Source organism: Chanos chanos, chromosome 4, assembly GCF_902362185.1.
Source record: "Chanos chanos chromosome 4, fChaCha1.1, whole genome shotgun sequence".
Lineage (NCBI taxonomy): Eukaryota > Metazoa > Chordata > Actinopteri > Gonorynchiformes > Chanidae > Chanos > Chanos chanos.
Window position 1 is genome coordinate 47,643,111 of NC_044498.1, and position 18,027 is coordinate 47,661,137.

The 18,027-nt window shown below is 42.4% G+C and overlaps 1 protein-coding gene across 1 annotated transcript; it reads left to right on the plus strand.

Annotated features, from left to right (window-relative positions):
• The first annotated feature begins 1,740 nt into the window (after positions 1 to 1,740).
• mmrn2a (multimerin 2a) lies at positions 1,741 to 16,442 on the plus strand. Its single transcript, XM_030770933.1, has 8 exons — positions 1,741 to 2,154; positions 8,408 to 8,530; positions 8,633 to 8,739; positions 9,152 to 9,211; positions 10,209 to 10,403; positions 12,720 to 13,081; positions 13,356 to 14,862; positions 15,518 to 16,442. Exons 1-8 carry the CDS (start codon positions 1,817 to 1,819, stop codon positions 15,919 to 15,921), a joined length of 3,096 nt encoding a protein of 1,031 aa, XP_030626793.1. The 5' UTR covers positions 1,741 to 1,816; the 3' UTR covers positions 15,922 to 16,442.
• The last annotated feature ends 1,585 nt before the right edge of the window (positions 16,443 to 18,027 follow it).

Consider the following 18,027-nt stretch of genomic DNA (forward strand, 5'->3'; position numbering starts at 1 on the left):
TAAGGTCAATTTAATTACACGAAAGATCATTTGATCTGCTTGGATTCTCTCTCTCTCTCTCTCTTTTGCCTTCTTCATCTCCTCTGTCTGACCTCTGCGTTGGTGGGATGACAATCTGTGGTGACGTCAGTCTGTGCCGTACACAAGCTTTGAAAATCCAACTATGCTCTGACAAGTGTAGAAATGCTTCCCCCTAGTGACCATCAGGGAAACAAGTCTGTTCTGCTCCAAATATGATATTCATTCAAATATCTGTTTGATAAACCAAAAATACCTGACCATACATGCAAACAATCTTAACTCTTGAGTTAAAAAATGGAAATGGGTCTTTATATAATTACATACTAATAAACTGTCAGTCTTTAATGATCACACAAAGAGTAAGCAGTATTCTTAAATTGAAAAGTGTTGGGTTGCAGTGTGTATTTGAGTCCTTTGCGATCTATCATAATGACTTTCTCTTACATTCTGTCATGATTCCATCAATAATTAGAGTATCCACATCCAATGAACTAAGAAGTGTTTTGAGATCAAGTTGAGAAGAGTTCAACAGACTCATTTTCAACTTCACCTGGATCCAGTTTCAAAATGAACACATGACGATATGAAGAGGCATTTTAACTTTTCAAAGTCGAGGGCTCCACGAATCCTCATACGAGTTCCAGGAGAGACTGGAAACATTCAACAACTGAAAGAACAAAATGGCAAAACATCTGTCTCTATGATGACATACTGGGGAAAAAAAAAAAACAAAAAAAAAAAACTCAAGGAGTCTTCTGTTCTAAAACAAACACTGACTCACCTCAAAATTAAACATCAGATGTGAGTACTCTACAGATTCTCATCCACAGCCTTCAAAGAAGATGCAATTCCCAAGAATCTGAGTCGGACAAGCTATTTTTGTATTTTTTTTTAATCTGTGGGAAAGACAATGAGGTGAAGGGATGAGGTTGAATGACTATGAGTGAAAATATGCTATGGAAAGAGTGAACAGATTCATCCACACTTTCCCATCTACCTAAACACCACTCTCTATCTTCCTTTAGTATGCTTCTTTGCCTCTAAACCTCATCCAGTCTCTCTTTTCTCTAACATCCTTTTCCTGATCTTGGAGAGGCAGAGGAGAGATGATAAGAACAGAGGAATTCCAGTGACCTGCCAAGAGAAATGGACTGCTTCCTTACTAGCCCCGCAGCCCACTATGGGGGTGCAGAAGAATATCTCCAGTGCCTCAGAGCCCGTTAGCCTCAGAGCAGGCAGCCTGGTCTCATTGTCCCAGGCCCTGCGACCTTTCTATGGGGAACTGACTCTGGGGGTGGGTGGGCGGCTCATTTCCGAGGATTGTTGGAGGGCTTTGAAACCATTAAGGCCGGGGAGGTGGAGAACGGGAATCAGGGGGTGTGGACTAGAGGCCTAGGAGGGGGAGACAGAGAGAGAGAGAGAGAGAGAGAGAGAGACAGAGAGACAGAGAGAGAGAGAAAGTGAGGGGGGGGAGAGGGAGGGGGGGGTAGGGGGGAGAGGGAGAGAGAGAGAGAGAGAGAGAGAGAAAGTGAGGGGGGAGAGAGAGAGAGAGAGAGAGAAAGAGAGAGAGAGAAAGAGGGAGGGGGGTAGGGGGGAGAGAGAGAGGGAGAGAGAGAGAGAGAGAGAGAGAGAGAAATTTTTTGAGATTGGGGGGGGCGGAGAGTTTCCAAAATGCAACACTAAGCAACAGCTTTTAAACAACTTGCAGTCTCACTGAGACCTCAGACTCTTTGGCAGTTAGTGTGCTGCGTGCGTATGTGAGTGTGCGTGTATGTGAAGAAGCAGGCAAGCAGACATGACAGTAGTCAGGGTTACGCTGCTGCTTCTTGGGCTGCTGTTGGCTGCTCACTGCGATGTTAGGGCCAGAGACCCTGAGGTAGAGGAGGAGGAGGAAGCAAGGGAGGATTTGAATGACAGAGACTGGCAACGTAGCATCTCACCTGGAGGATTTGGAGCTCCTCATCACAGACGCCTACCACATGGGCCAAGACCTGAAATCCCTGGTGATCCACACCCCCCAGTGGGGCATGGGCACCCCCAAATGGACGATGGGCACGGCTCTTTTGGTCCGTCCGGAGAAACTGTGGACCACTCAGCGGAAGCTGGCGCCCACAACTATCCAACACGTACTGGGTGAGTGTCACTGTTTGAGGACCTAATGTGGGTACCTCTGTAGAGTTTCTGCATGCTTTTGAAGTGTGACTGGATTTAATTCATCTTCAGTGCTCTAGTGAATAATTGAACTTTTATTGAACCTCAAGGTACTCCCAATGTCTTGTAAGTTAAACATGATGTCTACTGCAGTATCTGGGGCATAGAAAGCACCCATACGAATGAAGCTGTAAAACACACAGACATAATCTGGCTCATAACCCATATGTCATAAAACGCAGCTAATGGATATGTTTTGGATCTCATTATTTTTGCTGGAGAGCCACCCAGGTTGAGGCTGAAGGCGAGTTTGTGAAGCGAAAGCTATAAAACAGGGAAGAGCTATGCATTCTTCAGGGCTCCGTTCCAGAAGTGTAACCCGGTCTTTCTCTCTGACGCCCCCCCCAGGGACGTAAACTATCTCTTCGATCTCTGTTGTAATCAGTGCTAAACTGATGGGGAAACTAAACAAACGCTACGAGTTTCAGCAAACATTTATATGTACCCTCCTCAGAGTGAAAGCTCTGTACACAAACAAAGCACTTTTCACTGTGATGGCTGGCTTTAGCTGTCAACACTAGATTCCCTATGCCCTCTAAAGTGTCATAAGTGAGCACATGTTTTCTCTTAGGAGGGACTAATCAATAGTAATTCAAGCTAATTGCCCGGAAAACACTCAAGCCATAGGTTTCCTGTACTTTGAGATCAAACCCAAGTTGTTGGCACAGTTTGATCTTTTCTCAAGATCTAAGTGACTGGACACAGTCATTGCTTTAACTCAGATACATACATTACACCCTAAATTGCTTTGCGGTCAGCCTGATTCAGTGGTAATGCTCTCCCGGGGGAATCTACCTTAAAGCAAAGCAATTAGCCTCCTTCAGTAACGAGTCGTTTCGACGTTTTCTTAACGACATTGGTCAAAAGAGAATTTGTAATCTTTGTGTAAACCAGCAGCATACAGATAGATGCAGATGCCTCAGGCATTTAACACCCTTTGATTTATGGCTCTGAGTGAATGAGGGCTGAGAGTATTCATGTGTGTATTGGAGTGTGGGTTTATATATATACGACGACATACGGGTAGATGAAGCAGCCGCCGGCTATTGCTTTTGATTTTTTATTGCTGAGGGTACGTGTGAAGGGGTAGTACAGATATGGAGAGAGGTGCACCTCTAGACGGATACCCTCCCTACGCTCTGTTATGGGAGCAAACAATGAATTGCTGAAGAACAGGTGGAGCCGTAGGGGGGCGTCTGTGACTACGGGCAAGAAAACAAAAAAAGCACTTCTTTTTTTTTTTAAGTCATGTGAAGTCTTGGCACGCTTGGGCAGACCCGAAAGGCCTGGGAGTGGGGAGCTAGTTTTGCCTCTGAAGTTTGATGCCCAGGTGCAAAACACATGAGAGCAGTGGAGACCTGGGAAGACAATACATAAACGGGTTCCACACTATTAACAGCAAGAGGGACACATCTTACACACTGAATGGCTTGATAGCAAATAGCATCTGGAATGAGTTGAGCTTTCATTCGAAGAAACAAAAAAAAAGAAAAAAACAAAAAAGAAGAAGTCCCTATTAATTTGAATTGGCTTGTTGAATGTTGTGTAGTCGACCTTATCTTGTCATGTCTGCTGACTAGACCTCCAAGCTCCAAATACTAGACCAGAAGAATGGCCACATGTACCACTCCCCCCCCCCCCCCCCCCCCCCCCCCCGGTCCTGGACGATGGGACATTCCAACCTATCTGAGCAGTGGGGGGCATACCCATCTCTCCCCCCCTTGCTTGACCACTCAGCGCCTCTCCTCTTAGTTGCTAAGCTCCCTAATCCTGTCTCATTCACCCTATTCTGGTTTTTGACATGGATTCAGTCAATCTGTTTTTATTTTTAGTCCGCTTCAGCAAGCTACGCCACCGCCGCTGCTGAAGTTGGCTGAAAAACAGTTTTGCTCTCTGGATTACGACCAAATTCAATACCACGCTGGTGCTTCCTGATCATCTCAGTCTAGTTCTTTTTTTATGCAAAGTAGTAACATTAGCTTCATCTGTCATGGTCCTCCATTTCGGTCAAAGCCTCTGAATTGGCTAACACAATGTGGATTTATTTAAATAGCAGAAAACATAACATAATTGGGACAGTTTTATTCATCCCAGCTGTGCTACACAAGAGAGAGCTAGGGAGGCCATTGCTTCATAAGGAACTATTGCTTAAGAACCCAACAAAAACAAAATATTTAATAAATGTTGAACAATCATCAGTCTTTGCAGAGGGGGCTGTGGGTAAAACAATTAAAACATGAATAATGTTTACATTTCAAAATGCAACTTACATTACAAAATGAAGCCACAAACAGCAAAGAGGTCCTATTTTGCCTTGTTGCTTCAAAAAAAAAAGATATCAGTCCTGAAACTTCCCTAATCCACAGCCAAGCAGCTAATCGCAACCCGTGCAATGCAACTTGCCCATTGTACTTTGTGAAAATGTAGTCAAGGTTCTATTCAGTGTTGCTGAGTATGGGGTTTTGATGCTCCACCAACAGCAGCAAAGATTTATGAAGACTAAGGGTCATAGCCTGCATGTGTGTACTCCTAAAAGTGTTTTATTTGTGTGTGTGTGTGTGTGTGTGTTTGTGTTTGTGTGTGTGACAGTGAGAGAGAGAAAACAATATCCGTGGGTATCCTTGGTGGGTGAATGTCCCAGGATGGGGGGTGAGAGTAAGCATCAGACGCTTCCTTCCTGTTCGGAGCCAAGTTAGAGTAATCAGTTGAGGGGGGTGAGGGGGGCGGGGGTGTGGGAAGAGGACATTGTATTAACGGTGATGCCCCTCCATGATGTCAGCACAGAGCTGCAGGAAGTGACATAAATCACCTTTTCCTCTGGATAAGGACGGACATGCTGATAACTGGGGAGTAGGGAGACAAAATGTATAGAACAGACAGAATAAGGCCATAGGAGACAACTATTATACCAATATTTGTAATGATTGTAACTGTTTGATCACAACACAGCGGAAATGATTTGAAATGAGAAAAAACTACAATGACAGTTAATTATATGATGCACTCCACAAGCAAAAACAACACAACACAGATAAAAAAAAAAAGGGGGGGGGGGGGGGATAAACCCCACTAGAAACCAAATGATTTCTGAGCTGTTTGTATTTTTGTCTTCAGTTTACTTATTCCCACATAAAACAAGTGACTGTCATTGCGCAAGGAACATTTCCGTTAGCAATATCCTCTGTGATGGTATTATTTGTTTTTTTTTGTTTTGTTTTGTTTTGTTTTGTGTGTGTCCCTAATGTTTTATGTTCTTGAACGTTTGACAGGCCATCTTGTTGTTGTACTGTTTAGTCTATTCTGTACATTAGCCCTGGTGGAAATCTGGGGGTGGGGGGTGTTGGGGGTATGTGTAGTGTCGAAAACCTCTCCAGCTTCGGTTTTTGAAATATGAGTCACGCTGCTTAAAATCGACCTCCTCTTCTCCTTTTTCCTGTCAGCCTTTACTTTAGTAAAGTCTGTCCCTGAGTACACCCCACATATAAGAGCTTCACTCAACGAACTTGGCCAACATCTTACTCTAAATTTTATCATATTTTTGATTTTGATTTGATTTAATTGATCAAAACCATATTCTAGGGTGCGCCTGAGAAAACTGATTTATCAGAATGGCCCATGTAAGTCACTCACATCACACACGTTCTTGGAGGAATCATGTTCGGCTGCATCATATGTAAATCTGTGTGTTAAGTCAAACCCAGTCCCCAAGCCAGTCTGCTCTGTAGCCCATTTAAGCTATGTAGGGCAGGATCCCTCAAATCCAGTTCTGGAGGGCCAAAGTCCTGCCGGTTTCAAAATCAAACATCCGCTTTGATTGCCTGATTGGCTGAAGCGTGCACACACAACTTTCCCAAGGTAAAAATCTGCTTTTAATACTGAGGTAAATGGAGAAAACAGGAAAAGTTTGGCCCTGCAAGGGTAGACTTGAGTACCCCCCACCCCCACCCCCCCCCATTTTTGTAGTGCGCACAAAAGTCGGTCTGTTTTAAAGTATAATGCACTTTTATTAATTACTAACATGAAAACCACTGAATGTCCAGAAGGACTAATGTACCGTGGGTATTTCCTCTACAAATAAATCGGCTTGGCCACAGTTTGCAATATCCCCTAACAACAATACTACAGCCAAGTCAAACAGCTGTAGAGAAGCGTTTCGAGCAAATCTGTGTATTAATCTAATTGCGCTAAAGAGGCATAACACGTCAGTTAGCACACAACTGGATATAATTCTGCTGTTGTCATTAATTCCTCATCAGCTAGAATATTTGCGCGGATTTGAGCTTCCACGTAAATGCACTAACATGTCAAAAGCGGTTGATGAATTAGCTCTCAGACCTCCAGCTCAGACAACAGCTGCCTTGTTCCATACAGTTTTTCCTTTTTTTTGAGTTCCATCAGAGAAGTCTGGGCAATTTTTAGCTGATTACCTTATGTATCGGGCCAGCCATTGTGTAGCTTGTATTTTATTTATTTATTTATTTATTTTTAGCTTTTTTTTTTTTTAAGCTTTCCTACATCGGGCCTATGGTAAGGTTGTCACTCGCCTGCTCCACTTCTACTTCCCATGGGAAACGCTTGCTTTTGTGACAAGGAATCTAATTTTGTTTGTTAGCTTTTCATTCTCATGATTCGTGACTCTACATCCACTGAATGGTCTTTGTTTGGCCTTGTTAATAACAGAACCTTGGAACGCTGTTCCATGTTTTTAGAGGTCAATTCAAACAGGTGAACAGAGCAGAAGCTTATCCTGGCTCACCCACTTATCAGAGCTTTGAACAATACAGGGAAGATCAGCCTCGGTTGACGTACATTCAACATTTGATTAATGGAAACTGTAGTAATTCGCAGTCCTAACACACATGCACAATGCATTAACCCTTTGACTGAAGTCTCCCACAACTTCTCCCATAACAATACTTTACATTACAGTTCAAGGAAGTGTTTTGACATAACATAGCAGAGAGTGGCTTTGTCTAACCCTGTTCCATGAGACATGAGTCATCGTTTGGGAGAGGTTTGTCAGTTAAAATAGCAAATACAAGCCCTGAGCTTCCCTCACATGGCTCCATCACATGCATCAGGTCAGGTCCTCCTATATCTAGCAAAACTAAACACATTTCACCTTCATCTGATCCCATATCAGTCTTAATGTTTTACTCTTCATGTTTATCAGATGGACAGGCATGTGTAAAAAAAAAAAACAAAAAAAAAAAACTGATGCTAGATCAGCTATCAGAGCAGAGTGAAACTGCTGCCCTAAAAAGCAACCCCCTAATTACTGCTCTCCCAGGCGTATGACCTCACAGCTGGCCCTGTCTTCATTTCAAAGAAGGGTTTTTTTTTTTTTTTTTTGGAGTTAAACTCTCGCCGGCCAGTCAAGACAAGGCCACCCAGAGGCAGCGAAACCCCGGCTCTTCGACACCTGCGGCAAGGGTGAGCGGTCGCTGACCTCCCCGTGTTCTGAGGTGACCCCTCTGCGTCATTTTTCTTTTCTAATGGAGAGTTTGGACAGTTGAGGTCTGGACCAGGTTAACACAGGGCAGCTCTGTAGAGGTCAGGAAAGAAGAAAATGGCTAGTGAAGGTATTACACTCAATGAATCCTTTAAGACTATGGCGGAAAAGGGGCGCGGGATCTTGAGGCCTTCAGCGCTGTTTCCACTTCATACTGGCAACAGATCAGTCATTGCTTGGTTCCTGTTTAGTGGGAAATGTGCGGCAAGAAAGCATTTTTGCTGGACATACATGGTACAAACATAAAAAAAAAAGAACTCAAGAACTCAAAGAACTCACATATAAACTCATTCAACACATATAAAATGTATATTCATATTTATGCCATCTGTAGTCTGAGCAATTATTTTTGAAATCTGAATTGTGTAAAACTGATCTTTCTTTAGCAACACGAAGGCAAACATCCTTTGAATGATTAATATTGAGCTATGGATCTATTCCAAAAATTACCTTGAATAATGGGACAATCTTGTGTCCTTCTGGCCTAAAAATGATCTCTGACCCCGAGAACCAGGAAAAAGTACAAACAAACAAGAAGAAAACAAAGGCAACAAGGCATAAACAAGACATTGCAACTCTAAGTCAAAACACATTATCCAACTGACAGTCCAACAGATTGCCAGAGTTTTGTGTGACAAAAATATCTGTTTTTCTGTCTTCCAGCAACTGGTGTGCATTCGTGCATCGGCGTGTCATCACTATGGCAGTGTCCTGTGGCACCGAAAAATACACCATTCAATCCCAGAGTCCCTGTCCTAACGGCACCCCCGACTGTCAGCTGGTCATGTGAGAGAATCCACAGTCCTCAACTCCATATAACGACGTCTGGATTCTTTGTTTAATTCTCCAAACACCGATGTTATCGTGTGTCTCTTGCTCTGTCTGTAGGTACAAGCTTTCCACTCGTCCAGTGTACAGAGAGAAGCAAAAGGTCGTCACGGCTCTACTGTGGAGATGCTGTCCGGGCCACGGTGGAGAGAACTGCGAAGAAACAGGTACAACCTCCTCAGAACCATAACAGGCAAACAGTTTTAGATGGCGCATACACCACGAAGCAGTGAGAGCAAGAAGAGAGCAGCATGGGGTTTTCACTTCAAAAGCATGTCAGGTTTTTCTAAGTGGTTTGTTTTGGCATGAGTGAGAAAGTTGTGACATGCTCTGGATGTACACCAACATAGACTTGGCTTTGACTCATCCCCCCTTGGAATGAACCCCAACATTCAGATTTAAGGCCTTACCCTCGTTGAGTAATTTAGACCAGATTTCCTGTGCGTGAAATGGCCCTTCAACTCCTGAGGGGAGGTTAGGGACCATTCGGGAAAGGAGTTGTGTTTACAAAAAAGTCAAGGCGAAGGGAAACCAATAAAAGTGACATTCTTACAACGCTGCATTTTCTCTGTCTTTCAGTGTCAGATGGTCAAGTCCCTGATTCAGTTAACCCTGCACTGACAGAAAGGTCCTATCCAGGTAAGCTGGAGACCCTCCGTACAGGTAACCCGGCTCCGGTGCAAAGGAAAATAAAGGATTCTTTCTTGTCCCACTGGTCATTACTCATTGCAATCCAGGCTTGAACAAACTAAGGAAATGACAAAAAAGAGAGAAGAAGGAGTAAAGTGGTGGGTTTGTATGAATGTTGGCTGACTGGAGGAAGGTCGTCACCCATCTGGAGAGGATGGAAAGGGTGTGTGAATGGTTCTCAGGACGTGAAGCAAGGCCACGACAAGGGTGTGATCCACCCTCTTCCCCAAAGCATTTACATGCATAAGCCAAAACAAAAAACTGCTGTTTTTTCCAGCATATGAACAAACACATTTCAGGAGGAATAACGCACCATGTGCAGGCAGGCTGTTAAATACCAAACCCTTTAAATAGACTTTCTCTCCGTTCTTTGGGTTTCAGGACGCAAACAAAGGTGGTGAACATTCCCATGCTACTGGTTAGTGCATTTCCTGACTGACCACACCCCTTATTGACTGCGCTTTTACAAACAGAAAAGGTTCCCAATAATTAATCTTTCAAGACCACTGGAGCAAACTGACCACTGAGCATACATCCTGTCTGATCCCAAACACAAAAGCACAGCTGTGAAGAAGCATAGTAAATGTGGGCAATACACAATTTTAATGTTGCTGTCATTCAGTGTCTACAAAACCTCATTGTAATCTTCTCAAAGTTCTATTAGACGCAATTATATAATCCCAGTAAAACAATAGCATCAGCTTTGGAGGAACCACAGTTCGAAGCAGGTTCTTAAGTTGACATGAGAGAGATGTTATACTTTCTGGTCATTTTGAAATGTTGAATCATGTTGTGCCTCTGATAGCATCTGATGTAGACATGAGTAATAAGTTACGATTGACTGACACCAACTCCTTCTCCTCCAGGTTAAATCAACACGTTATTGTCACTGTTGTGTTTTTTGTTTGTTTCTGTTAACCTGGATCTCTATTCCTCCTTCCTAAAGGGGTTGAGAGACAGACCCACCTGAGCAGGAATCAGAACTGGGAGCAAAATGACTATCAGGTGTCTAGCGGTGAGCTTTATGAGGCTCGACAGCCTGAACCCGAGAACGACACAGCCACAGAAACCAGAGATTACTATGAACACAGCGATCACAGTGGTCACGATCACCAGCAGAACCACGACTCTGAAAGAGCAGGTAGGCCAGATATGGGGACTGTCATATTCGAACAGACATCTCAGTTTAGGTAAAGTCAACTCAGTCTTTGAGTCTATTTGAAATTGTATTTAAGTAAACACATGGTAGTTCTTTTTTTTTTGGGAGTAAGAATGTTTCTTCTCATCTTATAATAAGACTCATTCAGAATGCTTTAGTGTAGAGAAGAGAGAAAAGCAGAAGAAAGAGTATTCCGAACAAACTTTTAAGTTGGTTTGAAAAAGCCAAGCACATAATAGCTCCAACAGCTTTGTATTGCTTCTTAATAATATATTTATTAGATTTTGGAAAGGCTTGTGGTTTTGGTCACTCATTGCAGTAATCATGATAGTGCTTTCAGTAAGTGTGTGCGTGTGCTTACAGCATGTTTAGTGTTTGTGCTACCGAGTGTCTGCATAACTCTCTCAGAGGAGTGTGAGTAATGCAGTCAGAATTGTCGTTTTAATAACAGTTCATCTATGCAGTCTCTGGGGTGTTAGTGGACTCCCCACGAGCACAGATTGGTCACACGAACCTCATAACACACACACACGAGGGATCTTCTACATCCTACTGCAGGTTACCGTTTGTACGCAAGAATAAAGTTTTAATTGGAGACTGTCTAGTTAGCTGCCTGTCTCGTCCACATCCGCTGCCAGAAAAGCAAAAGATTTACCGAAGACGGGAAAATACAAGAGCTGACTGGGGAAAGTCTTTGTATGGTACGTTTCCACAGCCCCAATTTCTCTGCAGTGATACCTCCTGCTTACTGTCCCCCCTCGTTATAGTTTCCTCTTCAGGATATCCTCTCTTTCTTCTGGAAAAATGCCCCTCCATACGTTGTATGATGTCATGGTCAAAGGGAATGACACAAGGCTTCAGATATAGAACAAGTCATATTCACGGCTGCATCACAATATGCTGTCAAAACATTTCCCGACTGGACGCTGCGGAATGAACCGTCACACGTTAACATACGATAATCGCAGTCGGAACGCGTTAAATTTCACGCGTTCTAGCACAACGTTATTGAAAAGATTTCATGTTATTGAATGAACTCTTTTTTTTTAAACAATTGTTGTAAAAGAGGTAGAAAGACAGGAAAGGTAGCAAGGTCTATAGCCAGTTCGGACTGAAATGGAGTGGCGTAATATTCATCTGTGTGTGCTCAGAAGGCACCACGTGTGATTCATTTTCTGAGGAAAATGAGATCAGACTGATAAAAAGCTATCATATCACATACACACACCACAGTTTTGGTTGTAAACAAAAGCAGCAGAGACAGCGGGGCTGGGTGGTCTGGAATATGTTCAGATAATGATGAGACAGCGACCCCCCCCCCCAAAAGAAAGAAAAAAAAAAGTAGACATGGAAAAGTATAGAGCTTCTGTAACACATTTCCACAGGGCAGTTCTCTCCCCCCAACACACACGCTGGAAAAAAACAAAAACAAACAAACGAAAAAATCTTGTCATTTTCCTGTGAAAGCCCCTGGGACACAACAGAGTCATGTACAATAACATAAAAAAAAACCCCACACACATTTTCCAAAAATGCTCTAAATATGTTTTCAGAAGTAAATCAACACTGATTCTTTCCGAGAAGTGGACCAGTTTAGGACGAAACAGTACAGACCTAAAACAAAATAAAACTTCCATATAATACATTTTTGTAGGAGAAAGGTTACGAGGGCATCTAGAAGATCTCTGGGGTGCAATCTGTTATGAGTTCTACATCTTTCAAACATCAAACAACCTTTTCAGAAGTAATGCTAAATGTCAAACAGGAAAAACAACATATTCTTTGACAAGCATTGTCAAAGAATGAAAATATCACAAACTATTCTTGGAAATGTGACTTTCTACACTGGAAGAAATATTAGTTCCTGGAAGGAAAAAACAAAACTGAAACAAAAAACATGTGAAACTTGTATATTTTAATTGGTGTCCAACAGATTCCTGACGAGCTAATCAGGTTTTTCGCAATAAACAAAGTGTCATGACATATTACATGTGATTATAAACCATTGTATATAGTATGTTAAAAGCCTTTTAAATCTAAATTTTAGATTAGAAGCCAAAAACAAACAAACAAAAAAAATCCAGTAAACCAGTAATACAACATTTCAAATGCTCTTCATCTGGACATATGCCTTGGAAATCTTACACACAATTCATTTATGTACGAAGTTACTTACCATGAGTGAAATCTTGGTCAAAGATGGTGTCTGAGGTTTTGACTGACCATTGATTGTAATGACAACAGGATGTTAAGCCTGTTAAGGTTTGTATGTGGCAGCCCATTCTCCTCCATTTCCAGACACAGTGGGCATTCTGCCCATGCACCATGTGACTGCTCTGCTGATGTCTCAGCTCCAGCCAGTGTTAGACGGCTTCAACCGAACTCTACAGCGTCTGTCTTTGGAAGTGCAAGACCTGCAAAGAGACATGACATATCTGCGCCTCAGAGAAATGGAGGAGCTGCCACCCGATGGTCTGGATGACAAAGATAAGGTAGACGACACTCTCCAGGAACTGGAGAAGGTGAAGGGTCTCCTGCTCTCTCAACACTTTGAGCTCGAAGACAAACTGCACGCCATGCAGGCCACGCTGCAATACAACCTCACCAACTTCAAGACTGACGTAGACGTCAAAATGAAACGCAACCAGAAGACGCTGCAGGTTGGGTTTCATACAACCACAGTATATGTGTCTTAGGTTTAGGGTTAGAGTCATATGTATGAGGTGTGAAAAGATAACGTGTGACACAGGTATGCTTAATGAAAATTTTACATTTTATGGATACATGCAAAGAATGTATGAATGACTTTGCTTTATACATGAAGGCATGAAAGACACTGGATCTAAAAATGGATACAAGAATACAATAACAGTCTGCAGAGGTAAATAACTGGGATATGCTTCTCAGAAACATTTTCTCACTATCTTACGGTAGGTCAGTCTTCAGGCCTTCAACTCCTCACTATCAGAAGTGAAGCAGGACCAGGTACATCTGGAAGAGATGCTCCGGGGAGGCTGGAGGCCAGAGAAAGACACATTCATTCCCAGTCAGCCACAAGGGAACTCGGCCATATGGGAGGCAATTACCCGGTTGGACAACAAGGTGGTCAATAATACCGTGAGACTTAACGCCCTGGTTGAAGAACAGGACCTGGTATCAGGGAACATAAGATACCTACAGGATGGCTTCAGGGGTTTGGCGGCGAACATAACCCAAACTGGTCGCAACAGTCAAATTCAGTTCATGGAAACAGGCCTGGAGGTAGAGGCAGCCAAAGTGGCAGTACTGGATCGCATTAATGAATTGGGCAGCAACATCACCATTCTTCAGGAAACAATGGAATCAACAGAGACTGACGTAGACTATCTGTACAGGCTGGTCTACAAAAACATCAGCAATGCTCGTGGCAGCTGCGATTGCATGGCTCTCAGTGCCTCTATAACCCACTTGGAACGGGCTCTGGCCAATGTCACTGAAATAGCTAATGAAAACAGACTGGTCCTTGATGGCGAAGCAGATACGACGTTGGAAAACTGGGGAGAGGGAGGTTGGGTCGAGGATCTCAAATTGGGCCTTCTTCACGTTCAGCATTCCCTGGCTCTTGAGCAGGAAAAGAGCAGGGTATTACAACTTAACGTCTCCAACCTTCAGTCCATGCTGGTGGGAAGCCAACAAGAGATTGGAGTACTCCAAGAGCAAGACCGGCTCAAGGCTGAGGAGATCAAGAACCTGAGAGGCTCGTTTGATTCTCTGCTGGAGGATGCCATTCGTCACACAGAGGTGTTAAGCATCTTACTGGAGGTGGAAGTGCTGGAGTTTACAGAGTTGCCTTCAACGAAAAAGATGACCTTCTCCATCCCAGCGTTGCAGGACAGCATCAGAAACATTCAGGAGCAGATCAAAGAGCACAGCTTGAGCTTAGCATCTTTGCAGAAAGCACCTGTGGCAGAGGACACAGTGGCAGATGAGCCTTCCGTCCTGGCCGACTGGGCGTCGGTGGGACTGAAGAGAAGAAGGGGAGATGAGAAATTTGATTACCTGCCGGAAGAACACTCAGACTACTCTGACAGAGAACTTTGGGCTTTGGGGAGGTCAATAGAGGGCATCGGTGTACGAGTGAGTAAACTTGAGGAGCGGCCCTGTGCTTGTTTGAATCAGAATATGCCTCGTGAAACTGAGCTGCACCTGCAGAAAGAATTGGCCTTGTTGCGCAGGAGTCTTGAGGATCATCTTCAGATGTTTGAACGTCTCTTCAGTAATACGGAGGGACTGAGTGGCTCGGATGCCACACTGGACCTGGACAAGCTGTCCACGATGATGAGCAGGAAAGAGGCAAAACAGCAAAGGAAAAAGCAGAAGAGGATACAACACCTGAAAGATAGTCAATCTGGACATCAGGCGAATTTTCGCAGCAGGAGGGATGCATCGCTGGAGTCATCAGGTGAGGCGAAATGCAAATGCAAAAAGAAACCTTAAAAGGAATAAATACATAAATACTTAAACATTTTTAACAAGTTTTCTTCAGGTCGCTGAGACAAATAAAGAGTTTTTTTCCACAGTTCCTTTATACAGAAATTCAGGGGTGTAAACTGATATGCATTTATGTAAGTTGTAGATGAGTGACTATTTTGCTCTTACTGAAATATTTTTCAGGAGGGATACTTTAACTCTACTTAGAGTACTTTTTTTTTTTTTTAACAAGAGTACTTCTACTTTTACTTTATTCACCCCTGCAGAAATTAGGAGCTCCAGTATAATGCACTAACACATGCTATGATTAGAAACACACTGAATCCAATGTGGTTTTGTGAGTCAGGGTGTATTATCACTGCTACAAAAAGTGTATTTTCAAATACTGCCAGAGGTGAAACAATGTCTCCCTCTAGTGAACAACAGCTGCAACTGCTCTAAAATAATGTCCATAGACTTCTAAACTTAGATGAGCGACATGAACTGGGAAAGCTTATTTAGATGAGCTTTACCGTTGTCCATAAAATAAACTATGTGATGGTATAAGATGCATCTGATTTCTAGCTCACAGTGTTTTGATTTTGATGACAGTTGAACTCAGTCGTGGTATCTTTATTTGTCCTAAGTGCTGCGTCAGCTCCCAGACAGCCCACTCATGTTCCTGGCCAGCGGTGGGGATGGAGCGAATGGAGCAGGTCCCATCGTCTTTGAAAGAGTTTCTCTCAATCGTGGACAAATGTACTCCCAAAAAACCGGCACGTTCCAAGCACCCGCTGCAGGTATTTACCTCTTTGTGTTGACGCTTGATTTTGGACCAGGACCATCATTTGCGCAACTGAGGAGAGGAGAAGAAGTGGTTGCCACGATGCACCAGAGTCAGAGGAAGCCAGCTGGGCCTGCCACTAGGGTGTGTCTCCTACAGTTGGACCAAGGCGAACAGCTCTATCTAGAACTTGTCCAGGGCACACTAGAGCGCAGTAAGCCGAAGGACAACACCTTTTCTGGGCTTCTGCTCCTCCACTCCACCTGAGGGGTGTTATTGCCATTCACAGGAGAGAAGATGTTACAGACACACTTTGCTTCAAAATGTTATGACAAACAGCTGTACTGATCTTCTGTTTTCATCTGTAGGGCTTCTTTATGGTGTCACTCTCTCATCACTGATTGCAGGAATTACAACACTTGACTACTGCTGTGGATATGCCGATTGAGAAAAAGGATGACAGCATCATTTATAGCACAAACAGTTATGAAAGTTTTCTTTCAAAGAAATTAGTGGTGATTTTAGTTGACCAGAATCTGCTTTTTAGTGATGAAAGGGAAGACAGAGCCACAAAGAAGACCTCAAACGCCTTTTTACTGTAATGGTTTCAACAATGAGGAACTGGCCAACTTTTTACAAACTCTGTGCACACATGCATACATGTAGAAGTGTCTTTGAAAGGCAGCAGTCTGTCTTGCTTGTACTTATTACAACATTTGCAGTAGGGAAAATGCAACTAGACAGGTGTTAATGTCATGCAAAATTATATTACTTTCATAGAGGTGGGGGGGGGGGGGGGGGTGTCAAAGACTGTTATAAAAGAGGTGGACACTCCACAGCTTAGGAAAACAACCCATGGCCAGACAAAAGAGTTGTGTACTAAAATAAGTTTCTTTACTTAGAAATGCATACATTGAGCAAGTTTTATACAGAGGATTTTTTCTTAGCAAACTCATTAGGCACCTTTTAAAAGGAAATGCTATACAAAAAAGGCTTCAGATGTACACACAAGTGGTTACACTTTATAACTTCTTGCATATTACACAGAGAGGAAAGGCTATTAATAAACAGGTGACACACATTTAAATATCTATGTTATGTACAGTGTGCCAAGTTTACAACCATGGACGTGTTATACAAAATTACACATGTATTATTCTCAAAATACATCTACACATTCATTCATTCTCTCCACAAATGGTTTTCTTTTTTTTTTGTTGTTGTTTGTTTGTTTATGCCATGTTTACACTATAGATTTCGGTCAGACCATTCTATGCATTTTTGCGGCAAGCGGTTATGCTAGAAAAAATCATTTCCAAATATTGAAAAGGACAGAAGAAAATTTGCTTTTTTTTTTTTTTTTCTTTTTTCCTAAAAACCCCTTTCATAAAGGTAGATAATAGTATTTATATCTTTTTTTTGTTGTTGTTTTTTTTTTACTTAGGCAAATTATGTAACAGTAAGAGCAGCTTCAATCACGCTCTTCTCTAAATTCTTGCACAAGTCCAAGCCCAAGAATTTAATCAGTAGCTCTCAACTAGCATTAATATGGCCAACCATGTCATAAATAAATAAATGTATATTTTTCTGTCTCGTGGCTCACTTCAGATCACTTTTTATCTTGCTAGCCCACCTATTCAGGAATGCTGAAAATGAGCTGATGCTTATAATGTATTGCACTTATGAAAGTTTATATTCAGTTTCTCCTGACGTCCGAGTTAAGTTATTAATTGTGTCGCTCTGAGACCTGCTTTCGGATTACAACCGGGGCATATTCAATCAAAAAGTTGCGAATCACCAATCTAGTCACGGAACTCTGTGGCTAACAGTTACTGGAAAAATGACGATATCAAGAGAGCTTATATATTTACACGGATACTGCATTTTCTGTGTAGTTACATACTATTAGGAAGATCCTCTAAATTACCAGGGCCTGTTAAACTAAGGTTTTTCATACCAAGCCAGCAGGGTTTTCTGAAGGCTAGATGAAGAATTGAGATATTAATATGAATTCGTACTGTCTTCCTTTACCTTGAGCTCTGTATTTCATTTCTATTTTGGAATATTAACTGTAACCAGCTGTAGACTGTATGACTTTTACAAAGAAACAGCTACAATCTATCAAATCTGCAAAGAAGCTTGGTTAATCTTGTAAAATAAGGTGTTCTGATAATCTGTAATTCCTACTTATGAAAGGCCAGAGAGCAGTCATAAAAGTTGCGTTGATTTTCTGTGGGATTTTTAAAATCACAATGGACTTCTTTACGACACTGATTAAATGTGTATAATAAGTTAATGGAAGGTCTTTTTTTTTTTTTTTTTTAGAGCACAGGTAACACTGCTCAAACAAACATACATACATACACACATAAC

What these genes read in the sequence shown, in the direction of transcription:
- mmrn2a (XM_030770933.1), top strand. Translation starts at nt 1,817, where the DNA reads ATGACAGTAGTCAGGGTTACGCTGCTGCTTCTTGGGCTGCTGTTGGCT. An exon ending in CCCGACTGTCAGCTGGTCAT is followed by an intron (nt 8,531 to 8,632) that starts GTGAGAGAATCC and finishes CTCTGTCTGTAG; the next exon opens with GTACAAGCTTTCCACTCGTC. An exon ending in AGAGAACTGCGAAGAAACAG is followed by an intron (nt 8,740 to 9,151) that starts GTACAACCTCCT and finishes TCTGTCTTTCAG; the next exon opens with TGTCAGATGGTCAAGTCCCT.